Genomic DNA, 24,679 nt, shown 5'->3' on the forward strand with positions numbered 1-24,679 from the left:
AAACACAATACTTACTCTGCAAACTTTTTTCAACTGCAGAAACAAAACACATCTCACAAACTTACTCTAAACTTGTGAAGAGATGTCTCATCAGCAATCATACCACATCTTCTTTTTAATATAAGTCCCCAACTGCACTTGAGCAATAATTGATCTTTCATTTTCAGACTTGACAGGATTTTTTTTTAAACATACTCTGGCCTTTTGAAAATTTGTTAATGATTAAAAGATAAACTACCAAACCCATGATTTTAGTTAGTTCATAACATGAAAGACAAATAGCTTTGATTTAGTCCCTAAAGTTAGAATAGATTTTAATAGAGACAACAATTGTAAAAATTAAGAAAGAACAGTTTTAAAATGTTACTCTAAAAAGTTTAGTTTTTCATCTAGCATTTACTCCCAGAAGTGCCATTTTAATTATTATTAACCATAGAAAAAAAGTGTCTTGAATTGTTAGACGTGTCATACAAATTACATGCTCCATTCTAAAACAACCTCAAAATTTCAGTATATCTTTACCTCCCAATCTTTTTGTAAACTACCTCCTCCAAAATATTCATCTAAAATTTCAATGTCCCCCGACTCTTCTGCATCTTCGGACAAGACAACAAATCCTCGTTTTTCAGCCATCATGTCGTCGTCATCTCCGTATATCTCAGGTTTCCATTGGACAAAAAAAGCATACAAAGGATCTACTCTGAAATAGTAAATAAAACATATAAATATACAGATTTGATCTTCACAAAAATGACTTTTTCAATTATGTTTTTGTTAAATGTTAAATGTTTTTCTAATTGTATACTGTGGATTCATTATTATTCGTTGGATACCAATTTTCATGGATTTCGTGGTAACAGGTGAACCACGAAATTCAATGTTCAACGAACAGGCTTGTATGCAGATTTTGGCAAAACCACGAAATTAAATATCCACGAACATGTAAATTTTTCTCAATCCACGAAAATTGGTACCCACGAAAATAAATGAATCCACAGTACATCTTGTGAGTTTAGCCTTCTTCAACTGATTTTTCATAGTTTCTTCTTATGTTGTACTGTTATAGCACTGTCCAAGGTAAGGGGAGGGTTGATCTCTCAGAACATGCTTTACCCTGCCACATCTATTATGTGCCTGTAATTTAAATGTTTTATATCTTTCATGCCTGGGCCCTTAATAGCCGACCAAACCGTATGAGTTTTTCTCATTGTTGAAGTCTGTACAAACTGTTGCCTATAATTGTGGTAAAATACATCCACTTCATTTGAACTTTGCCAGATAGTTGCCACATTTGAAATCATAACACATATCTTTATCTTTATATTAGTATAGATTTTGAGTTCAATTCCTTGCAAACGTAAAGAACAAGGTACGAAAAAGCCTGTATTTGGCCCCCCCTATTTTCAAATTCTGTTTTGGAAAGCTACTTATTATGTTAAAATATTCTTAAGGTTTGAAGTTTGTTTGGATGAACTTCAAAACCACTAATTTTAGAAACTGGGTGAGGTGAGGGGGTAAACTTTCTATTTTTATTCAAATATTGTAATTATCCATCACTTTGCAGGTGTTCTGTACAACAAATTTTTAGATTTTAAGTGCCTGCGCCAAAGTGACCTACGAATATTTTTATTCCAATGTCATGAAAACTGTTTTTGCTGCATTAACCGCCATAATTTTCTCCTCTAATTACGTAGGCGCACATTATGAAATCTTAAGAAACAATGTTGAAAAATCGTAATTTTTCCTTCTTTTGGCGTTTTTTATGTCCTTTTACCCCCTTCACCTCCCCCATTTTCTGAAATTAATGGTTTTGAAGTTCATTCAAACAACCTTCAAACCTAAGAGAATATTTTAACGTGATAAGTATCTTTCCAATATAAAATTTGACAAATGAGAAAATAGGAGGGCCAAAAACGGGCCATATCGTACCTTGTCCTTTGGTGGCTAATGTCTCTTTGAAAATAGGCGCAGAGAACAAGTCTTCAGACAGTCGCTACTGCTAAAATTTCTCATGGGAAGGAAAATGATAATTGAGATTTGTCATATACCAATGAGTTTAACATCCCTTTGGTATCTTAAGCTTCTCTTAAATTTTCATAGGGGGAGGGGGAGATCTCACAAAACATGTTTAACCTCAACTGCAATTTTGTAATGAACGTCTAGCCTTTGTTAGTCCAAATTTTGTGTGTCCTTCAATTCACTGAGTTTCTGTATATTCTTGTTTAGGGGCAAGTTGAAGCCCACTTCCAGGTGAGAGATTTTATTGCTTCTTTGAAGACCCTTGGGCTGTTTTTTTGCTCTATGGTTGGGTTGTTGACTCTCAGACATATCCTGTTTCTATTCTCAATTCTGTTTTATTTTTGCTATACCTATCCTGTCACAATTTCGGAATGATAAAAACTTTTTTTTTTTCTTTCTTTTTTTTTACGGTTTTGAGACGTTTACTCACTCAGTTTCCACAATTTTATCTTGGTTCTGACAACCAGTTGTCTATCAACAACTAGTACCACTTACTTTTCTCTTGGTATTGAGAACCAGTATTCTGGTTTCTTTTTCTGTTTACTGTAAGCAGCAATAGGACAGGTCTGTGATATCTCTCCTCTGATTGGTTTACCTAGTCGTATGCAGAGGTACAATGGTGGATCTTCATAACTTACTGCTGGTTTTGGTATTAATTCTGGAAATAAAAAAATACACAATATCATCAACAGTTCATAAAATGACATAAATACAGCTATTTCAAATCAACTTTTGAACCTAACTTTTTTAAGTGTTTACCTTTTTTTCCAGTTTTGACTTTTTTTTGCGTTAATAATTATTTTTTTTAATTTAAATTGATAATGCTAATGTCAGAATGATTAACTGATTGAGTTTTTGGAGTATAACATCAACTAAGTTCAATCCTAATGGCTATTTTCCTGACTGTTGATATTTTTGGTGGAAGAAACCTGAGAGAACCACAAACATTAAGCAGGAAAACTGGCAATCCTAGTCAATTAAGATTAAAAATTAACCCAACTGCCACGGTGGAGATCCTGTTTATGGCAATAAAAAATGAAATAATAGCATTCAACTGGGCTTTGGATGAAAATGCAGATAATCCAATCATTTTAGAGTACTTTGAAAAATAAACCATTTATTTATTGCTAGTACCCTTTCTTCTCAATTTGCAACAGTAAAATAGAAGACTTACCTTCTAAAGTTTTTGAATTGCTATAAATTCTGTTTAAAACCCTACCTTCAAACACTGGGCATTTGTTATGAAATTTCATTGAATAACTGTCAACAACATTTATTCATGATAAAATAAAAGCAAATCTGACATAAAATCTAGGTTGTTCAATAAAAATATAGAAAAACTAAATTTCCCTGGCAACAGCTGTAATTGATTATAAACACTTTAATCTAAATATAGACGAATGTTTACATTTTATGTTAAAACGTTAACTTTGTAATGTCCAATGTCACTTAAGTGTACAGTAAAACATGATTTTGTTAAGATTGATCATAATATAATTTTTTAAGTTTAATCAGATAAATTTATTGGTTATTGTTTGCATGAGGCCCAGGAGGACTATCTATTGGTCAATTCCAACACTGAGAGAGAAAATTAATGTGAAAATAAAATGAAACTGAAATATTTTCTTCGAAAAAGTATATGCAATTTCACTAATTATTTGATATTTTCTATATTTCCTTATCTTTAATTCAAACCCCAAAATTCAAAGCCATCTTTCAGGAATCATTAATGTTTAATTGGCTTTGTGAGAATTAAAGACAACATGAAAGAGGAAAATTAAAACCTAAAGAGTGTGTTTGATGAAATATAAATAAGAATGGTGCAAAAGAAAATATGCTACTTGGTGCTCGAAATCTGAAGTAAAAATTGACAAAAGAGAACCACACAACAACTATATATTTAATATATTTAAAAAAATCATAACATCTGAATCATGTCAATAGAAAAATCACAACATTTTCCACACACTACAGAACTAATATGTCTAAACAAACATATGGTTCAGCATTTAAATTTTCAACCCTGGCCGGGTGAATCCATAGACTTGAAAATTGGTATTTGGTGCTTCCCTCAGCTAAGCACACAGCATTTAATAGGGGTAAGAGCAAAGACTAGTCAGGATATTGTGTCCAGGTCGAGTGACATGTCTACCAGTAGACTGTTACCTAGTGAACTGAAGCACATTTAAAATATTGCTGAGGGCTTTGGGTAAGCACAAATCAGAGTTTATTTTCATATCAAGGTCATAGACGTTATTGGAAATAAGAAGCAGACTCAGTCTGTAAATTACAATCATGACCACTATCATGACTATACATACTTTTAATCTCCCTCAGGAAAAGTTGACCACAGACTATTTTAGATGTTCTATCTGACCGTTTTTGAATCATGGCTCATAAACATTTGATGTGTTTGTCTTTCCAATCATTTGCAAGGGGTACAATCAAGATCACGTGATGGATATACACACACTGGAAGTTACAGTCGAACTTGCCGATTGAAAGGTCAGAAGTTGCATTTTCTTGTTTATATCAATTAAATTTTGATTAATAAGTTGGCACACCGAATGTCGGATAGTATGTAGTTTTAAAATACACAATTGTTTTTGCTAGAAAGCGAGCAGTTATTGCAAACACTTCGACACAGTTCCAAAATTTCGACGGATAACTATGTCGAAGTGTTAGCATTAACTGCACGCTTTCCAGCAAGGATAATTGTGTATTTCAAAACTAGATAGTATCGGACATTCGGTGCACTACCTTATTTATTAAATTTTGTTGATATAAACAAGTTAATACAACTACTTACCTTTCAAGAGGTCTGCTCGACTGTTACTTCCGGTGTGTGTATATCCATCACGTGATTTTGGTTGTACCCCTTGCATTTGGTTGATATTGGAATAACTGTCATAGGTACACTATATGTGCCCTGTCACTATTGAAATAATGGAAGCATTTTTGCAATATAATTATAGGGTTAGTTCACATGCCATGTTATCAGTTTATTAGATAATTTTAAATATGAATGAAAATCATATAGCCAATGAAATTTTAAACTCATAAATTGAAATGCATTGTGGGAAAGTATTTGGTTAGTGTTTCAGCATAAAGGGACAAAATGCACTCAAATCTTTATTTTTAATACAATTTTAGTACGAAGACAGTCTATTTTGATAATCTTACATACTGGAGGTTTCCCCACCTCTGCCACACTTTCATGCATATAACGGTTAAAAGCAAATGTTCATATAGGATATTTTATACAAAATCCATAACCTGTCAAGGGCATGGTATAGAGTTAAAAAAATTATATTACATACATATGAGGACAGGAACAAGTGACTGCTATAAGTATTTACAACAACTCATGTTGAAAAATACTCCTTTCAAAATGCAGTTTAAAGATCTATCGATCATGTAATTAAAAGGAATAGGTAGAGGAAAGGCTGTGATTACTACAACAATAATGACAGACATGTATAATATTGTCCGATTATCTCCCTTGTAAATGTATGTTATATTATAAGATTATCTCCCTTGGCAATATTTACAAGTAACTCGGTTTTCATCCTTGGTTAGGCTGGTAACCAATTACAACATGCATATGAAGACTCAAGAAATTTGGATATACATTAGGATGACAGCAAACTAACAACACAAAATAAGCAGAAGACATCTCAAGATTTATTATGTCTGATCTTATTTTTAGTTAAATTAAAATGGGAAAATCATGGGTTTTAGTGTAAGACACATGAGACAGGAGAGGTCAAGATGATCACATTTCTCAATCATTTATAGTTCACAGGGTCATTTGAATGATACATCTGGTCACATGGTCTTCTGCAAAAAAAACAAAGGTCACAGGTTAGATTTGCCAATGCTGGAGCCACAGGTAGCTTTCATTCAAGTCATATAAGATCTTTAATTTCCATTCCTGTAACTGCAGGATAGTCAGAATAACTCAACAAATAATGCATTTCTTCTAAACAGAGGGATCATACAAAACTTTACTCCAAAAAATGTTTAAGCAAAGGGTATGACTGAAAGACAATGTTTAACAATCATACATGCAGATACTTACCCATAACTAAGCAGTCAAAGAAATAAATAATATTTCATGTATTTATCAAAAAACCATCAAATCAACTTACAATTCATTGTATAAATCTCTGATTCAATAGCAGAATATTTTGGCTGTATCTTTAAGCTACAGCTCATATGGATTTTTTTTCTGCCAACTGTGAACAGTCTGTTCCTTTCCACACAATATAAATTTAACCCTAAGATTTTGTTCAAATATTAAATTCATAAGGCATATTTTGTTCATCTGTGCAGTTGTAAATCAAATTTTTTTTGGTGTTTTTATTCAAGGTTTTATCATCATTATCATGATTATGAACGAAGCAAAAAATGGCTTCAATTCATGATTTTGCATTTTACTTCAGCCTCTATATGTACTGTTAATCTATTCTCTTGATTATTTATGACTGAACACAGGCATTTTATTACAGAAAAGGGTCCAACATTTTATCAACATACTTAGCAATTATATTTTTTTCTTTTTCTTCTAATTGACTATCAACAAGGCAAACATCCTTTTAATCTGTCCCTTCTGACAGATAATAAAATGAAAAGGATCAAAATTAATAAAACAAAATTCCGAAATTGAGGTACCCTTTCACCAATACTTACTATCAAATGACTGAAATAATTCTGGTTTATCAGCAAGTTTTACAGCACTTTCAACAGCCACAGCAAAATCCTGCTCCGTCATGTTAATACTTAAATTAGTACCAGATGAGGAAAAGTTCCGTGGAGTTTCCTTCCGGACTTCACTATTCCGTGGGTTTTCCTTTGGGATTTCACTAACATCTTTAATATCAGCCCTACTGTCTGGTTTGAATAATCCTGTTGCATAATTTACAAAAGTGTTAATGTGAGGCGAAATAGAGGTTAGTGATCCACTGAATGATCCCAGAGATTTTGGTTGACTTGACGATTCTTTTTCTTTCCTACTTGTCATGCTAACAATCGGCACATCAACCGGAGCAGAGGATGTTCGATCCCTACTTTCAAAATCGGTCATACTTAATCTTGACAATGTAGTTTTGACATCCTGTATATCTTTTTCAGAAACTTCGCCTTTACTGTTTTCAGAGACAGGCATGTAAACAATGTTACCGATTCTCATCTCACCCGGAGATTGATTTCCATTTGTATCATCACTTCCAGAATTGTTTTCAGAAACCAGTTGATTTTCAATAATAACATCTTTATTATCATTTTTGTCTGAATTTTGATTGGTTAAATCATTTTCATTATCTTCTAGATAGAATTTTTCTGTTTTATTTTCTGGCACACTTAAATCAATTAAATCCACAATACCTTCATCATTTGTTTTGTCTTCGACCAAAGTATTTTCATTTTCTGATGCTTCATTGTCAAACAATGTTTTACGAACATCACTATTTTCATGTTCTTTTGTTGTTTCCCCGCCAAAAGACGACTGACTTATAATTTCAAAGTTTGAAGACACAGGTGAATAGCTCTGAGTAAGAACTCGATTGCTACTCGGACTTTTTTGTGGCGAAAGTTTTTGATCAGCTACACCACATGAACAAATACTTGTTGTTTCTGAATGTTCACTGGTTCCTGATGGACTCGACTTTTCTTGTATGACCTTTGAACCTATTTTGAAGGTCGTAACACTATGACCTCTGACCCATGACTGATAATGAGCACAAGTTCTATCATGGTATACCTCTGGTTTTGGAGTATCTTCTGATTCATCCCTGTCAAAAACAATTGTAATAATAAAACAAATGTAAGTAAGTAAAGTATCCATCTATAATTCAAATGATGCAGGGTAGCAGATAAATGCAGAGTACCAGTTAAAATAATTATACCTTTGTGAATTCTGTAGTCACATACATACAATCACTATTATACTTGCAGTAGTATACCAGTATAAAATATATATTTGTCTTAGTTCTGAACGTATTTTTATAAAACATATTTGAACACTAGAGGTCACCTTTTTTTGTTATAGGTTGATTTTGAAAATAAGGTACATTGAGTAATAATTACAAAGTTGATGCAAATTTTATGTGGTCTATCAAGAAATAAATGTATCAGGAACAAAAAGCACTTTCAATAAAATTGTGAAGCTCTGACTCCTTGCACAAGCTTTTTTTCTTTATATGGATTTGTAAACATCTTGCCCTCAAGCATTACTGAAGATCTGTTAATTGTTGAAATGCACATATAATGCATATAAACTGGTAGCATTTAATATTACAATGGACTAGAAGACTATATAAGTTTCATTAACTTGTGTATCATCCCTTTTGCACATTTAAGCAAATAAAATATATTTAAACTAATTACTATGGTCCATCACCAAAGGAAAATCTATCTGAGGATACATTTTAAACCTATAAGTTATCTCCCCTAGTGCAAACAAGTTATCCCCCTTGTTGCATTGTAGTTTTCCCCTTTTTCCTTACAATAAAATGCAATACAAACTTGTTTTTCTTTCTATTCATAGCAACTATATCGTGGTACATGGCACAGCTTATGATCATATCCATAGGGGCAATAACTCCGTATGTGTCTGCTCCATGCTCTATGACTAAAAGGTCTGACACATTTGGGTCAAACATAACAGCATTAGGGGTAACCAGCAATACACCAGACACCACACCCTGAAATTAAAACAGAAAAAGCATTATAAGATGTGAATTAAGCATCTAGGTGAACAGTTTCCAAAATTACGGTTGATTAATTTATTTTCATGAGTACCAAATTTTCAGTGGTTGTCTTTACTTTGACCTATAATGGTTAATTTTGGACTTGGACGGTGAGTTGTCTCATTGCCACTCATATACCACATCTTCATTGGCACTCAAATACCACATCTTCTTACATCTATTAAACTTGTTTTATTATAACACATTCATGGCTATCAAAACTAACCAAAAATGCATTATTTGATTAGATGTGAAAACAAAGATCTATACCTAAGGATATGTTAAAAATAAATTGGGAATGTGTTCATGGGACATAGATTATGCCCCCAATTTTTACTGATTTTGTGGTAAAAACTGTTGTGTACAAGTTTCAGAATATTTGGTTGAGGCAAACTTAAGTAAGATAACGGAAACTTTTCCATTTGTAAAGGGGCATAACTCTTATAGTTATTAAAGTGACACCACCCAAAATTCTAACATGATCTGTGTTTGGTGGTAATAAGCATTATACATAAGTTTCATAAGTTTTGGTTGAGGCAGACTTAAGTTAGAGAACAGAATCCAACTTTGGGTTGTACAGACAGACGGATGACAAGGGTAACCCTAATGAAACCTCGACAATGGAGGAGCATAAAAATCACAAACCTGGCCATCAGTAATATGTTTACAGTTGACTTTAATAAATCTCTCATAACAATCTTGGTCCAGCTGTTGTATTTCATCCTCATCTAATACATGTGGTATGACAAACTCAGCATCATCTTTAGGGGAGGTAACTGGTGTCTGTCTTTGAGCATGACCTGGTACCCTTGACGGTGGCTTGTCGGCCATCTTGACAATCGGTATGTCCTACAAAAGGTCACTTTAATATTAATTATTCAAAAAATCGCTAAGAATATCATTATTTTCAGGTTAACATATTTTTTTTTAATTTACTGAGATATTTAATCAATTGATATCTATACATTTGTTACATGTAGTTGATAAACATCTAATACCCTTACCTTATCACAGCTTTGTAAACATTGGTAAATATTATATATGTGCAGAAGTATGTTTGTGCCTGTCCAAAGTCAGGAGCTAACAATTCAGTGGTTGTGGTTTGTGTTTGTTGATGTGTAACATATTTGTTTTTTCTCTTAATTTTTTGTACATAAATTATGCCGTTAGTTTTCTTTGTTTTACTTTTGTCATTTTGGGGCCTTTTAATTTATAGCTGACTATGCAGTATGGGCTTTGCTCATTATTGAAGGTCAAAGGGTGACCTATAGTCATTAGTTGTTAATTTCTGTGTCATTTAGTCTCTTGGTGAGAGTTGTCTCATTGGCAATCATTACTACATCTTCTTTTTTATAGACGTAATTATTTGTAAGAAATAATCACAAATCTAAATGTCATATATTCAACACAAGGGAAAACAATTTGGATGACAATTTCATGACACAAGGATACAATTTTTCATAGTTGCAAATAAAGTAAATTCTCAATTGTTTAATTTTTTTTACAAGGGTCTGTAGTTGATCCATTTTAAAACAATTAAGTTTTGGATGTAACAAGTCTTCTGATTGGCTGACAGTGTTTTGTCTACCAGTTCATATATAGACATAATGTTGTCCTGTAATTATGCAATCTAATTAAAATCAAATCCTTTAATTGCTCCTGTTCTGATATGTCGTGTATGACAAATCAGTTTGAACAATCTAGCTAAATTTTTGTAAAAATTTGTTCTCGTCCTAAATAAGCATGAAACATTTGTCAATGGACAGTAAGCAATCACTCAATCCATATTTCATCTATTCATGGAACTTATTTGTTAATAATTCATCCTATTTAAAATTAATTGTAGATCATGAGCTGATCATGCATGCTTTCAACTATTTGTTTTGTTTTTGTTTTTTCTTTCTTGTAATTTGACTGTTGTTCATGTAAAGCACTGTTTGAATTTAAAGTCCCGTTGAAATTTTCAATGTTACTTCTTTTCCATCCTTGTCTTACCATTCTAGGTCTGTCATCCTTTGGTGGACTACCGACTACCATCTCTACTTCTTTCTTCTTCTCTGTTTTTTTCTTTCTATCTTCTGATGGAATGTACAATACCTGGAAAAATAAAATAAAGATATTTAACTGAAGATGAGAGTCGACTACCAATGTTCAAATTTTTCCTACTTCTAGGTACAACATAATGATACTTGGCAGACAAGAGTAATGGTTCTTTTAGACTTACACAGATAAACACTTTCTCACTTTTATTTCTAGTAAAAATTTTCGCTTTTCATGTTTTCAAGTTACAATCTATTTACCTTAAAAACTTGAACTTTCAAAGAAAGTATAGTGATTTGAAATTTTGTCATTACTATTATGTTTTTACATACAGTTTAACAGTGTCTTTTTTTCCCCACTTTTATCAACAACAAAAAAATCTAAAGGAAACTTTTTTCCATGAAATATTCTTGCATTTCACAATAAAAATATAGAAGAATCTTTCTCAGTGAAAAATTAAACAATAGATATAGGAAGATGTGGTGTGAGTGCCAATGAGACAAGTTCATTATGTATAATCATTGATTAAGATTTCTGAAATGTTGTTAAAAAAAAAGATAAAGCTACACCACACTTCAAAACAGAACTGAGAAACAATTTATATGTTATAACTGTGACAAACAAAGGTCTGGTCTATTATGCTGCTAGTTATTTTACTAATCTTTTAGTAATATTAAAAATATTTTCAAAACTTTCAAAACTTTTATTTAAAATTCTGAATATTTGAAAGAATTTTAACTCTTGTTTCAAAATACCAATGAGGAACACATATTACATTATTTTGAGTTTTTTTTATTGCCAAACACAATGAATAGAACATTTTAAATATTTTTTTAAAATATATTTTTCTTCCTTATAAAATTATACATTAAAATGTGTTTCCTTAGGAATTGAATATATATGGTTATATTACCTTTTTATAGACTTTAGAAATACTCCAATGTTTTCTAATTTTATGAATCTTTTTAAATTTTGACTTCAACATTTTTTTAACATCTGCCATCGTTAAAATTTATTATAAAATTGATTAAAAACCAACTTTTTCTGGTTTTGAAATATATTTGCACAATATCACATGTCTTGAATCATGATTACGAATGATCACCCTCACACCTGAGATAACCAATGTTTACTTATAAAACTATGTAACTGTTTAATCATTGCCAAGAGGTCAACAATTCTGATGTACACGACCTTTACATTGAATCAACCAAAAATAACAAAATTTTAAAATCACTACGAAAGTAAAAAAATACCATAGAAAAATTGATAAGTAAATAAATATTATGTTTGTAAACACCTGGACTACCCACAACCTTGTCTTACATTCCATAAAGAAGTTCAAGGTTTCCTTTATTATCTTTCAAATTCCTACTTCAATATCAAACATTATATTTTCTTTCTCAGGTCACAGTCCAATATCTACTCTAAGTTTTTAAATAACAAGATTTCTTGTTTTATTTTGAAAACCTGTATAAATCTATCAATAATTAAATTATGATTACTAAATCATTACATAATATTTTGAAACAATCAATACATTATTTATATTGCAATAGCAGTAGCTGTCTTTGGTTTATTAAAAATGAAACAAGTCGCCCATACTCATTTTTAAAAAGGGATCTTGGTTCAGAGGGGGAGGGGTAATTCAACAATATGTCCTCATCCGAAAATCATATTTATTGTAAAAAAAAAAAGGGAGAGTATATTACTTTATGATTTCAATATGATTCTGCCTCATTTTCAAAAGGGGAGAGGGTTCAACCATAAGTCCCTAAAATCAAAAGCATTGATTGTAAAAAATGGAGGGTATATTAGTTCAATATCACAGCTAAGTGAACAATTCTTCCCTTGTAGGTTCTAGTGACTCCAAAAATTTGGGGAAAACTCTGGATAGTTAGTTGAAAACACATTCTTAAGACTGCCATACCCAGAAACAATCGGAAGTTTCACTCAAATGTATAGGCAAACTTTTTGTTAACATGCTTACTGGGGTCCATTCTATATAAACAGACTCTAGTGAAATACATCTATCCCCATCCCTGTGTCTTCCACATCAAGTAAAAGGTGATAAAATCAGCCAGACCCTATTTGCACCAGATGACCAACTTCAATGCAGCATCGTTCCTGTCCACCCATTTAAGTATAGAAACAAGATAGCTGGCATGAAAAACAAACATTCTAAACAAGATTCTTAATTGCTGATGGTTTGACTTCACATTCAGTCTAACTTTACAACCAGATGCTTCGCAGGGCGTAGCTTTATACGACCGCAGAGGTTGAACCCTGAACGGTTGGGGCAAGTATGGACACAACATTCAAGCTGGATTCAGCTCTAAATTTGGATTGTGATTAAATAGTTGACACAGCATAGGTTTCTGACACAGAATGAATGTGTTCTAATGAACTTAAAATTTTTGTTTTCTCTTAGAGCAATTCACTATGCTGTTCAATATTAATCCTCTGAAAATAATTTTTGAAGAAATTTTCTTTTTATTTATGAAATTTCAAATGAGAAAAATTGAACCCAATTTTTTAATCACATCCCCCTTTCCCTTCTTCCAAAACTAATCTCAATTGAAATATTCTAATGGAGTTTGCAACAATAACTCATTTAAATACATCATAAAATAAACTGTAAATAAAATGTAAAAAAACTGCTTGATATCACTGAATGGTAAAGATTATTTAAATTTATCAGTTGGTAGTAAAAAGTGAATATACATTGTATATTGTATATAACAAAGATTTAAGTTGATTCTGGACAAAGAAAGATAACTCCAATTAAAAAAAAATTCTTGCAATAAGATATTTCTTGCTTACTATTTTGGACAAAGAAAGATAACTCTAATTAAAAAAAATTTGCTATTTCACAATATTGTGAAATTAGATATTTCTTGCCATTGCACAATACAGTGCAATTGAAAAGACTTGCTATTCCACAATACTTAATATAATAATTTTAGATCCTGATTTGGACCAACTTGAAAACTGGGCCCATAATCAAAAATCTAAGTACATGTTTAGATTCAGCATATCAAAGAGGCCCAAGAATTTAATTTTTGTTAAAATCAAACTTAGTTTAATTTTGGACTCTTTGGACCTTAATGTAGGCCAATTTGAAAACGGGACCAAAAATGAAGAATCTACATACACAGTTAGATTTGGCATATCAAAGAACCCCATTTATTCAATTTTTGATGAAATCAAAAAAGTTTAATTTTGGACCCCGATTTGGGCCAACTTGAAAACTGGGCCAATAATAAAAAATCTAAGTTCATTTTTAGATTCAGCATATCAAAGAACCCCAAGGATTCAATTTTTGTTAAAATCAAACTAAGTTTAATTTTGGACCCTTTGGACCTTAATGTAGACCAATTTGAAAACGGGACCAAAAGTTAAGAATCTACATACACAGTTAGATTCGGCATATCAAAGAACCCCAATTATTCAATTTTGATGAAATCAAACAAAGTTTAATTTTGGACCCTTTGGGCCCCTTTTTCCTAAACTGTTGGGACCAAAACTCCCAAAATCAATACCAACTTTCCTTTTATGGTCATTAACCTTGTGTTTAAATTTCATAGATTTCTATTTACTTATACTAACGTTATGGTGCAAAAACCAAGAAAAATGCTTATTTGGGTCCCTTTTTGGCCCCTAATTCCTAAACTGTTTGGACCTAAACTCCCAAAATCAATACCAATCTTCCTTTTGTGTTCATAAACATTATATTTAAATTTCATTCATTTCTATTTACTTTAACTTAAGTTATTGTGCGAAAACCCAGAATAATGCTTATTTGGGCCCTTTTCTGGCCCCTAATTCCTAAACTGTTAAAACCAAAACTCCCAAAATCAATCCCAACCTTTCTTTTGTGGTCATCAACCTTGTGTCAAAATTTCATAGATTTCTATTAACTTAAACTAAAGTTATAGTGCGAAAACCAAGAAAATGCTTATTTGGGCCCTTTTTGGCCCCTTATTCCTAAAATGTTGGGACCAAAACTCCCAAAATCAATACCAACCTTCCTTTCATGGTCATAAACCTTGTGTTAAAATTTCATAGATTTCTATTCACTTTTACTAAAGTTAGAGTGCGAAAACTAAAAGTATTCGGACGACGACGACGACGACGACTGACGACGACGACGACGACGACGACGACGACGACGACGCCAACGTGATAGCAATATACGACGAAAATTTTTTCAAAATTTGCGGTCGTATAAAAAGTATAATCATGTTTAGTTGTAAATTGATGCTGGCTATAAACTTTACAAACAGTCAGAAGTTTTTTAGGTGTTACATAATAACTTCAAGTAGTTCCTCATATGAACCAACATATTTGAAGTACATGTACTGTATTACCTTTAAGCCATCTCTCTTCCCCCTTCCAATGTATCCTAGTATTTACATCCAAACGAGCTTGTCAAACATTTTTGAGTCACATGACAATACGACAAATTCTCATTTATTCAAATTTTTTTATCTCCAAAAAAGTACAAATATTGAACAAACTGTCAAATATTATAAATATTTCTAAAATAAATCTACAATCTTTTTCAAAGTTTTGTTTTGCATATATAAGTACATTTATTGTTAACACATGTAACAGATGGGTCAATCTGTCTCCTATAGCTTTGTGGTAAAACTCAAACAATGTACAAGGTTAAAAATAAGTGAGCTATACATTGAAAGCAATCAGTAAAAAAAAGAATTCAAGGCATTCTTTCAATTACATTTCTTGTAACAAATTGATAGACTAATTTAATAGTTAACAGTTTATATCTAACATGGGTTAATTTAAACATCCTCAGATTTCAAATGTTTGGCTTTGAGCGTTCCTGATGAAGGTAAATCCAGAAAAGCGCTTTGGACGCATGAAATTGTTAAACGTGTTGTTTTCAATTTTTTACATCACTGGGTGGATACCTCTGCTGGTGGACTATCAGTCCCTGAGGATATCATCAGCTCAGGAGTCAGTACTGACATGATTTAACATGTTTAACAAGCTTTTCTAAAATTCCTCATTTATAAATTTTGAAATTATCAAGAAACTATAAGGTTTCAACTCCTTCAGGCAAAGTTGACTTTTAATAGACGAATTTGGCCTTTAAGTTTAGGTATTTTTTGACATATAGCTCTTAAAAGGTTTCGGTACTTATACATCCTCGGATTTCAAATGTTTGGCTTAGAGTGTTCCTGATGGAGGTAAATCCAGAAAAGTGATTAGGCCGCATGAAATAATTAAACATGTTGTTTTCGTTTTTTTATAGTCATGCAGCAGGTCAACTTAACTGCTTTTTAAAAGGAATCTGAAATTTTAACACTACGAAGACTTTTTAGGGGCCAGCTGAAGGATGCCTCGGGGTGTGGAAATTTCTTGTTTCATTGAAGACCTGCTGTTTTTTTCCCTGTGGTTGTTGTCTCTTTGACACATTCCCCATTTCCATTCTCAATTTTATCTAACATGGTTCATTGTGACAAAATAGTCGACAGCTTTACATCTGCTGTACATGTGAAAGATGAAAAATATATGGCAAAATTTTTTCTTTGTCTACAAAGTTTCTTAAATAATAAAAATTGTGAAAAAATAAGTCAATACAAATTTATGACAATCATCACTTACTTCTTACAAAGGTGAATTTGGGGGGAGAGGGACCTGACCCCCCTTTCTTGAAAAAAAATGGTTGATTATAGAATTATATAGGGAATCAATGAAGAATGACTAGAGCAGGTCTCCTGTTAGACAGTCAAAGTGACTCCTCTCATAAAAATGTCTGGATCTGCCACTTTATCAGATGAAAACTTTCATTATCTTAGTCTATTGACCATGTTGACAATGCATTGATAGTAAGGTCAAAAATAGCTATGTCAACTAATTCAAAACAACAATTTAAAAAAAATATTAAGTAGTCCCTGGCTGTAACTCCATCTTATAAACTCATCACTGATATCAGGATTAAAATTTGGTAAGCCAGTAGTGTTTTCCATCTCAACTCAATCAGTGACTCTCAAAGCAAAAGCAGAAGAAAAGCAATCAGAACAAAAATCATTTGTAATTCATAACTTATATGCAATACACCATTTAGGTATAAGTACAATTTTCAAAGGACATGCAGCTAGAAACATGCATTTATAAGAAAACTTTTATTTTGAAATTGTCTTTATACCCAAGTTATAATTTGTGTACAACTCGACCAGATCCCAGTAAAATAAGATATTTTATTCAAATCATACAATACCACATGTACTATTGGATGTAAAATATCGGTTTGTTGATCATGACCAACTTTTAAAGGCAAGATTAATGACCAAAAGGTCAGGATCAAATAAATTGGAAAATAACATTGAAATATATGAGGACTAAATTTAACCTAGCAAGATAGCATTATTTAGGATAACTTTCAATAATGCACACCAAAAAAAATATAGGTTTATGACCTCAAAATAAATATTATGAGGTGTGTGTGATCTACAAACCATTGCTCAGCCCCTTTGTAGATAAGGCAAATTTTAAAGTTCATATTCCTCTTTGGGAAATAAAAAAAATATTTGAATCAAAGGTGCAAGAAGTTTTGTGAAAGTTTCATTAAAAGAAACTTAAACTATAGCGCAAGAGATAGATTCATGATTATAAAATGTCTTGCAAAGTCCATGTTTTGCAAAGGGAAACCCCAAAATAAAACAGGATGTTATGCAGAATGCCATTAGTTGTTACCAGAGGTGAATTTATAAGGTTCTTCAGGGAGCCCATCCCATCCCCCCCCCCATTTTAATGGAAAAATTTGGTTTTTATGTAGGGAATCACTGAAGTCTGACTGGAGCGGGCCCCCTCTTAGGCAGTCGGTTGGGCCACCCTCTTATGGAAATTTCTGGATCCCCCATTCCCCCACTGGAACTTGCCTTAGTTTTCATATAAATTGTGGATATACTGTTAATTCAGAAATTATTGCGTGCATTTATTATTGCGATTTTGTCATTTTAGACTTAAATGCGATTTTAATGTTTACGATTTTTAGAAAAATCCTGTTTATTTCATATAAATTATTTTAAATTATTGCGTTTACAACTCTGTCCCTTTTTTCGCAATAATAAAAACCTCACATTAATTTCTGAATTTACAGTACTAATGAAAGTATGAAGAAACAAAAATGTTGACTGATCTTAAGTTTTGCAGGTAACTAATGTGGTCATATACAATAAACTGTTTCCAAACTGACAAAATAGCTACATTTTTCAATAAATGACAGACAATTTCACTGTAAAATGAAGCTGAGGCAATAACATGATTGTTGTGTGCCTTTATATCTTTTTTTCATTCTTTCATTAGCATGTCCAATCTATTTCATCTTGACCATGTGATCCTTAATCTTGAGGATTAGGTGTAACACCACTAATTCAGGCCCGGCCAGAAAGCACATACCAGAAAGTAGTACATATTTAACACAAAATAGTTCCTATGCATGAGTGTAACTTTCAAAATATGTAGAATATTTAGGTATTTTTGGTATCAAATGAAAGCTGAAGGACTGGTGATCATTGTAGAACACTTTTGGACTTTTAGTTTTGAATATTAAAAAAACTGCACCAAATTTTAAAAAGAGGGTACATTTGGTCTGATTGTCAGATCTGAAGTACCTGTTTTGGTACATCTGAAGTTCCGGGAACCAGTTCTTTCTTATATGCCATGCAAGGTATGTTGATTTTTTCAGTACAAGACACCATAAAGTGTTGCTTTGAAATGCAATGATTGCCACTTTATTTGAACTTAAAATAAAAGAGGTGTGCCAGCTTGAAACGGAGGAATTTAACATAGAAAGCAAGGGGACCATGAATTAGTGGTGTACTTCCTATTACAGAGAATCACCAGAAATCCAATTTTTAGAAGTTGTACCTATTCCAATGAAAATAAGTCAAATATGATGTTAGTAATCATGATTCATCATCTTTTTTTGGTCAACCAACCTGCTTATGGGAAATTTAAGCTCTTAAATTGGTTTACTCAAATATGTTAGCCTTTTATGGTCATACAACATGCATGCAGTTAGGACTTGACTCCAAGTTCTTATTTTTGCATTTTTATTGATTGAAATCCATAAAACATGTATTTTATGACTTGTATATGGAACAGAACAGCTCTTGGTCAAAATAATTTTCTGATTTTTCAAGATTTTTTGTTTTTCTTATGGTAGCCTTTTACAATCTAGGCAAATGGTATATACTCGTATAAGAATTCTAAAATCTCACTGTGCATGCAATTTTGAACCAGTTTAGCAAGTTATCTAGCTGAGGGATATATAAATTGCTCTTATTAATCTATGTTTTACCACAGAATTCATGGTTCATACAAAAAAAAGCCTTTTTTGAATTTCAAGAAAAAAGGGGGGATAATTTCTCATTTATGTCTTAAGTTTGGACTAATATATTTTTATTTAATGAAGAACCTCTGATAAAAATATGACTATTAGTAAGCGCATAGCTTTACTTATAGAAATTAATAATTAAAACAATGATATTGAGAATAAAAAAAGTATATTGGCCACTGGTAATATACATATGCAGTTTTCTTTGAATAACCCATATGTTACTACCAGTCCAATTTGAGCTTTGAAGTAATAAAATAGTCTTTGGACTAAAGCTTTATATGTTTTTTATTGCTTGAAATAGATCATAGAATGAAAAAAAGTAATGCTCAAGTCAATATAGCAAGTTTGGTTCTGTTATAGGTGTAACACCACTAATTCAGGCCCGGCCAGAAAGCACATACCAGAAAGTAGTACATATTTAACACAAAATAGTTCCTATGCATGAGTGTAACTTTCAAAATATGTAGAATATTTAGGTATTTTTGGTATCAAATGAAAGCTGAAGGACTGGTGATCATTGTAGAACACTTTTAGACTTTTAGTTTTGAATATTAAAAAAACTGCACCAAATTTTAAAAAGAGGGTACATTTGGTCTGATTGTCAGATCTGAAGTACCTGTTTTGGTACATCTGAAGTTCCGGGAACCAGTTCTTTCTTATATGCCATGCAAGGTATGTTGATTTTTTCAGTACAAGACACCATAAAGTGTTGCTTTGAAATGCAATGATTGCCACTTTATTTGAACTTAAAATAAAAGAGGTGTGCCAGCTTGAAACGGAGGAATTTAACATAGAAAGCAAGGGGACCATGAATTAGTGGTGTACTTCCATTATACAGATGTCAAGTGTAACCACATAAACTCTAGATCAAGTGACCACATAGCCTATGGGTCAAGTGACCACATTAAGCCACTCCGTCAAAAGATCAAACAAGGCACAATTTTACAACTGATGTGTGCACTTACACTACAAAAACAAGAAAAAAATTTGCTTTGCGATTTTTTAGAAAGCTTTGTCTCACAACTCAGACAAAGAAATACTGATAACATGCACATGTGTCGTAACTTTTTATACCTGACCTTAATAGAAATGATTTACATCTGTTGTATGAAAGTCTTTATTAATAAAAAACTTAACACAACAAAACAGACAAGAGTGTTTTTTTTTACAACTCAAAATGAAATCAAGTCAAATTTACACAAACCTGTAAAATTTCATAATTTCTTTCTCCAGTTATGAATTTTATCATGTTTAAGGCGATGCAACATGTGTTATTCTATATTTAGACATTATTTCCTTTGTAAATTCCGGTAATCCTATCAAGGCTATCCAAACGTAAAATCTAAGTTATGTGTGGAAAATTATGTAAAACATTTACATTTCAATGCATTCTTTATTATAGCTTTATTTCAAAATCTACAAACTTCCCGCAAGTATTCATGGAAATAGTTCCTTTTTTGAAATGTTTTACAAAGATCAGTATTTTGTTTTAGCAATACAAAGACTTGGTGTATAGAATTTATAAAACCAAACTAATGGAGCAAACTGCCTGTCTAAATTTGAAACACAAATGCTTTCCTTTTTATACATTACATGTAGTACATGATGTACATTAACTTGTGACCATATTATGCAGTTAGTACAAATTTTAATTATCTAAAATCAGGTAAAAAAATTGTGTACTGTAATATCAACAGTAAAAAAAAATTCTTTGATTTGCCTTAAATATAAAGGTTACTAAGTTACTTAACATATTTTATCAATGGGCATTTCCTTATACAGTCAAATCAGTCTTAACTGAAACTTAAAATTAAATTTATATACAAATATCAAATTATAACCAAGGTTTTTTGTAAGAACTTTATTTTTGATTTTATTTACAAAATTCATTATCAAGAAAACACCTGTTCAAAATCAATAAAACATGTTGAGATATACATTTTTTTCTTAGTACAGTATTAATTCAAATGGAATTTTCCATTAACTACAGCCAGAATAAAATAATTAACCAAATAAGTCTTCGCTGGTTTACATTTGAGTCCAGCTGCAAATATTTAATGCATATTGAAGACTACTAAGAACAAACTACGTATTCATACAATTACCTGGGAGAATATAAATAAATGTATTATTATGGACTTTCCTTTTTGAATTTTCCTCGGATTTCAGTATTTTTGTGATTTTACTTTTTAAATATTTTCTGTAAAGCATTTCAGATTGGTTGTCTTACGTATTCCATCTGTTCAAAAAGGTTGAACAATATTTTTTGAGTTTTTTTTATTAAACATCTAGAAAATTGCTGCATAAATTTTTTTCACTTTCCATAATAGGAATTAAATTTTGATAGTTATTTTAATGCGTTCAGTTAAAAATAATTCACTTTAAAATATAGTTGTATTTTTTTCAATTCAACACCATCCAGGAAGTGACACTTGAGTGACTGCAAATGGTATATCCAATTACCCAACCTTCACCTGGTTTTATAACTTCCTTGATCATTACCTGGATATGTTAAGGAATTCATTGAAGTACATCTTTTATCATTTATAGGGATAATATATACAGTACAGGTGCTCTTAGCACACTAAAATCTTATAACTTAAAACTATCCACAACTATGCTGAAATTTTCATAATCTTCAAGTATTTTTCTCCAAAAGTTTTTGTGAAATAGATTGGAAAAGCCAGAAACAATTGAAGATACTAAATAAAACATTACTTAACTTTAGTCTTGGTCTAATATTGAAGTCTAAATGGTTATTTATGGAATATTTTTTTTAACATATAATCAACATTCCCCCCCCCCCCTTTATAAAATTTACAGATTTAATATATTTTATAGAAAACAACTATTTTGCCAGAACTTTTTTAAAATTTAAAACTTCATACCTGGCTGCAAACATAAGTATTTTTAACAACAGAAAATAAAACAAGTTGTTTTAATCAAGGCCTAGAAATATCTGAAGTCAATTATGGTTAATGGTTTAAATAATAATTTTGTATATTTCTAATGATCACTTAAAATGGACAAAATTTTCCCAACCCTTATAGTTCAGATAAATTTATATGAAAGCCATACATTAAAACTCCTATGTGAAATGTCACAAAAAGTTTCATGTTTCATGCACAAAACTTGTTATTGATGATGCTTAAAAATATTTTTCAAGGTTTGTTACTTCTGAATGTGACAGTGAGAAAAACAACCCTATTCCTAACCTTGCAAGGGCTGTATAGCCAGTCAAGGTAATTAAAAACATCCATCAGCATCACCTGTTCTCATAATTGCCAAAAATTATAAGAAACCAAAGGCACTTCTTTCACAACTCCCCCCCCCCCCCCCCCCCTATAAACTTTGTATAAGTTGTATAAAGGTCTACATGGGAAAATTATAAAACAAGTGCCTGTGTGAGAAACAAATCTAAAAACAGGAGAAAGACTTTAACATTTACAGGATGGCTGAACTGTGGTCACCTTCAACTATAAAGAGCAGCCAGACCTGCTATTGGAATATTGTTACAAATGAAAATATTGATTATTCTACAATGAAATATTAATATAATAAACAATATATCCGTCTATTGACTTACAATCAAATGGAGGAATGAAAGAATTTTAATCATGAACAGCAGATATAATATAATCCTTGTGATATTTCTTTTAAGGTTTAATTTTCATCCATGGATATCTCTTTATGATATCTTTCAATCTTGAAGCCTCTTTTCTAAAAAAAATCTTTAAATGGCAAACAAGAATGTGTCCATAGTACACGGATACCCCACCACACTGTCATTTCTATGTTCAGTAGACCCTAAGATTGCGGTCAAAACTTTCAATTTGGCATTAGAATAAGAAAGATCATATCATAGGAACATGTGTGCTAAGTTTCAAATTGATTGGACTTCAACTTCACCAAAAAGGGCAGCGCTTTAGTGCATGATACGCCTGTTGCTCTTTTAACTTGTCTTTTATGCTTTAAATGTATTGCCCCTTTTTTAAGCATGAAAATTCATAACACGGAAATGAAAAATCTGAAATTTATAAAAACTGAAAGGGAGCTTACATCAATAGATATTAACCATTCACCAGTTTCATGGACATTGGTGAAAGCCTTATTGAGTTATTGTCCGAAGTGTTAAAAATCCCCCTTTTTTTATGAAAAAGTCCCGTCTTAAAGACAGGCGTATAAAAACTGTCTCGACCAAAAACTCTAAGCTGAAGCGGAACAGAAGAACGGATGAACGGAAACACAGACCAAAAAACATAATGCCTGAGTTGGGCATAAAAAGGAACTCTAAAAAAGCATTTAAAAATTTGGATTAAAAAAAATAACTGTTAAGTTTAATATGAAGCTTGAAGGAACCTCTTTACACATATCTATATATTACAATTGGTCATGAAAATTATCTGTATCTTATTCCCTACCTGTCCTAAAAGGTGTATTCTTTATCAGTTTTTCAGATAAGAACTATTAAACACCCAGATTATGATCATTCCTATGTTTTCAAGGTTAATACAATCAGATCAGTAAACTATATCTACATTCTGAAATATGTATATCAGACCTCTTATAAAAAAAATATAATTGCAAGCACTATTAGTGGAGGCAATAACAACCTGACATGTAAAATACCTTTTCTGGTCATTTGGTCTTTTAACAATGTATCATTTGCCTAGCACTGAAATTGCTATAACAATTTGAGGAAAATGCTCCAATTACATAGAAATTAAGCTAACCAGAATGAAAAAGATCTGTTAGACCTTTTTCTACCTACATGCTGTGGAAATATGTATTGACTTTGGTGTTCTGACATTATTTTTTTTTTAATTTACAAGCAATTAGAGGAGGCTAGCTTGTAACCTGAAAGGCTCAATACAGTTCAGACTTAATAAAATTTGTATCCAATATGAAAAGGATTATCATAGGAATATCTGACTTAAATTTATTTGATGAAATAGTTGTTTTTTCGCAATGCCTTAATACTTTAAAGCATATGTTCAGCATTTTATAAAAAAATCCTATGCGAATCAAGTATGCAAAAAAAAAATTTCAATGGAGGAAAGGGTTAGATAGTATCATTTGTCAAACATGGAAAATTGCAATTTAAGGAAAAATGCTTCATTTACATAGGAATTAAGCTAATCAACATGATAAAGACCTGTTAGACAGTTTACTACCTACCAGCTGAGTGTATATAAATATCAATTCCTGAAAGACTAAATACCTTTTTTTTTTACATAGTCGGTAAAGTTTTGGTTTGTACCCTTTGAACTTAAGGCAGTTAACTATGGCAACAGAATATGCATGCCTGAAAATCCTTCTGTGATTGGACAAAATGTTGTCTTGGTGGGTGATTTGGTTGTGTTTGAAAAAACGTCTCGTTAATTATGTTGTGATGGAAAGCAAGTGAAAAACTATAAATATTGAACTAGATCTTACAAAGATTTATATTTTTATTAAAATAATTGTTTCTCCAATAGCTCTTAATTTTGCATCCATGACA

The 24,679-nt window shown here is 31.6% G+C and overlaps 1 protein-coding gene across 3 annotated transcripts in view; it reads right to left on the reverse strand.

Annotated features, from left to right (window-relative positions):
* LOC134701110 (oxidation resistance protein 1-like) overlaps positions 1-24,679 on the reverse strand; it is a 48,721-nt gene that overhangs the window by 7,007 nt on the left and 17,035 nt on the right. For 2 of the 3 annotated variants that reach the window (XM_063562245.1, XM_063562244.1), the window contains 6 exons: positions 10,764-10,865; positions 9,414-9,617; positions 8,545-8,723; positions 6,712-7,811; positions 2,515-2,677; positions 523-700 (listed from right to left, as the gene is read on the reverse strand). In XM_063562245.1, the coding sequence (XP_063418315.1) occupies positions 523-700; positions 2,515-2,677; positions 6,712-7,811; positions 8,545-8,723; positions 9,414-9,617; positions 10,764-10,865 (1,926 nt within the window). Of the gene's footprint in view, positions 1-522; positions 701-2,514; positions 2,678-6,711; positions 7,812-8,544; positions 8,724-9,413; positions 9,618-10,763; positions 10,866-20,383; positions 20,449-24,679 lie in introns of those variants that run through there. The other variant, XM_063562246.1, reaches the window with a different exon arrangement.

The sequence above is a fragment of the Mytilus trossulus genome, unplaced genomic scaffold (genome assembly GCF_036588685.1).
Source record: "Mytilus trossulus isolate FHL-02 unplaced genomic scaffold, PNRI_Mtr1.1.1.hap1 h1tg000215l__unscaffolded, whole genome shotgun sequence".
Lineage (NCBI taxonomy): Eukaryota > Metazoa > Mollusca > Bivalvia > Mytilida > Mytilidae > Mytilus > Mytilus trossulus.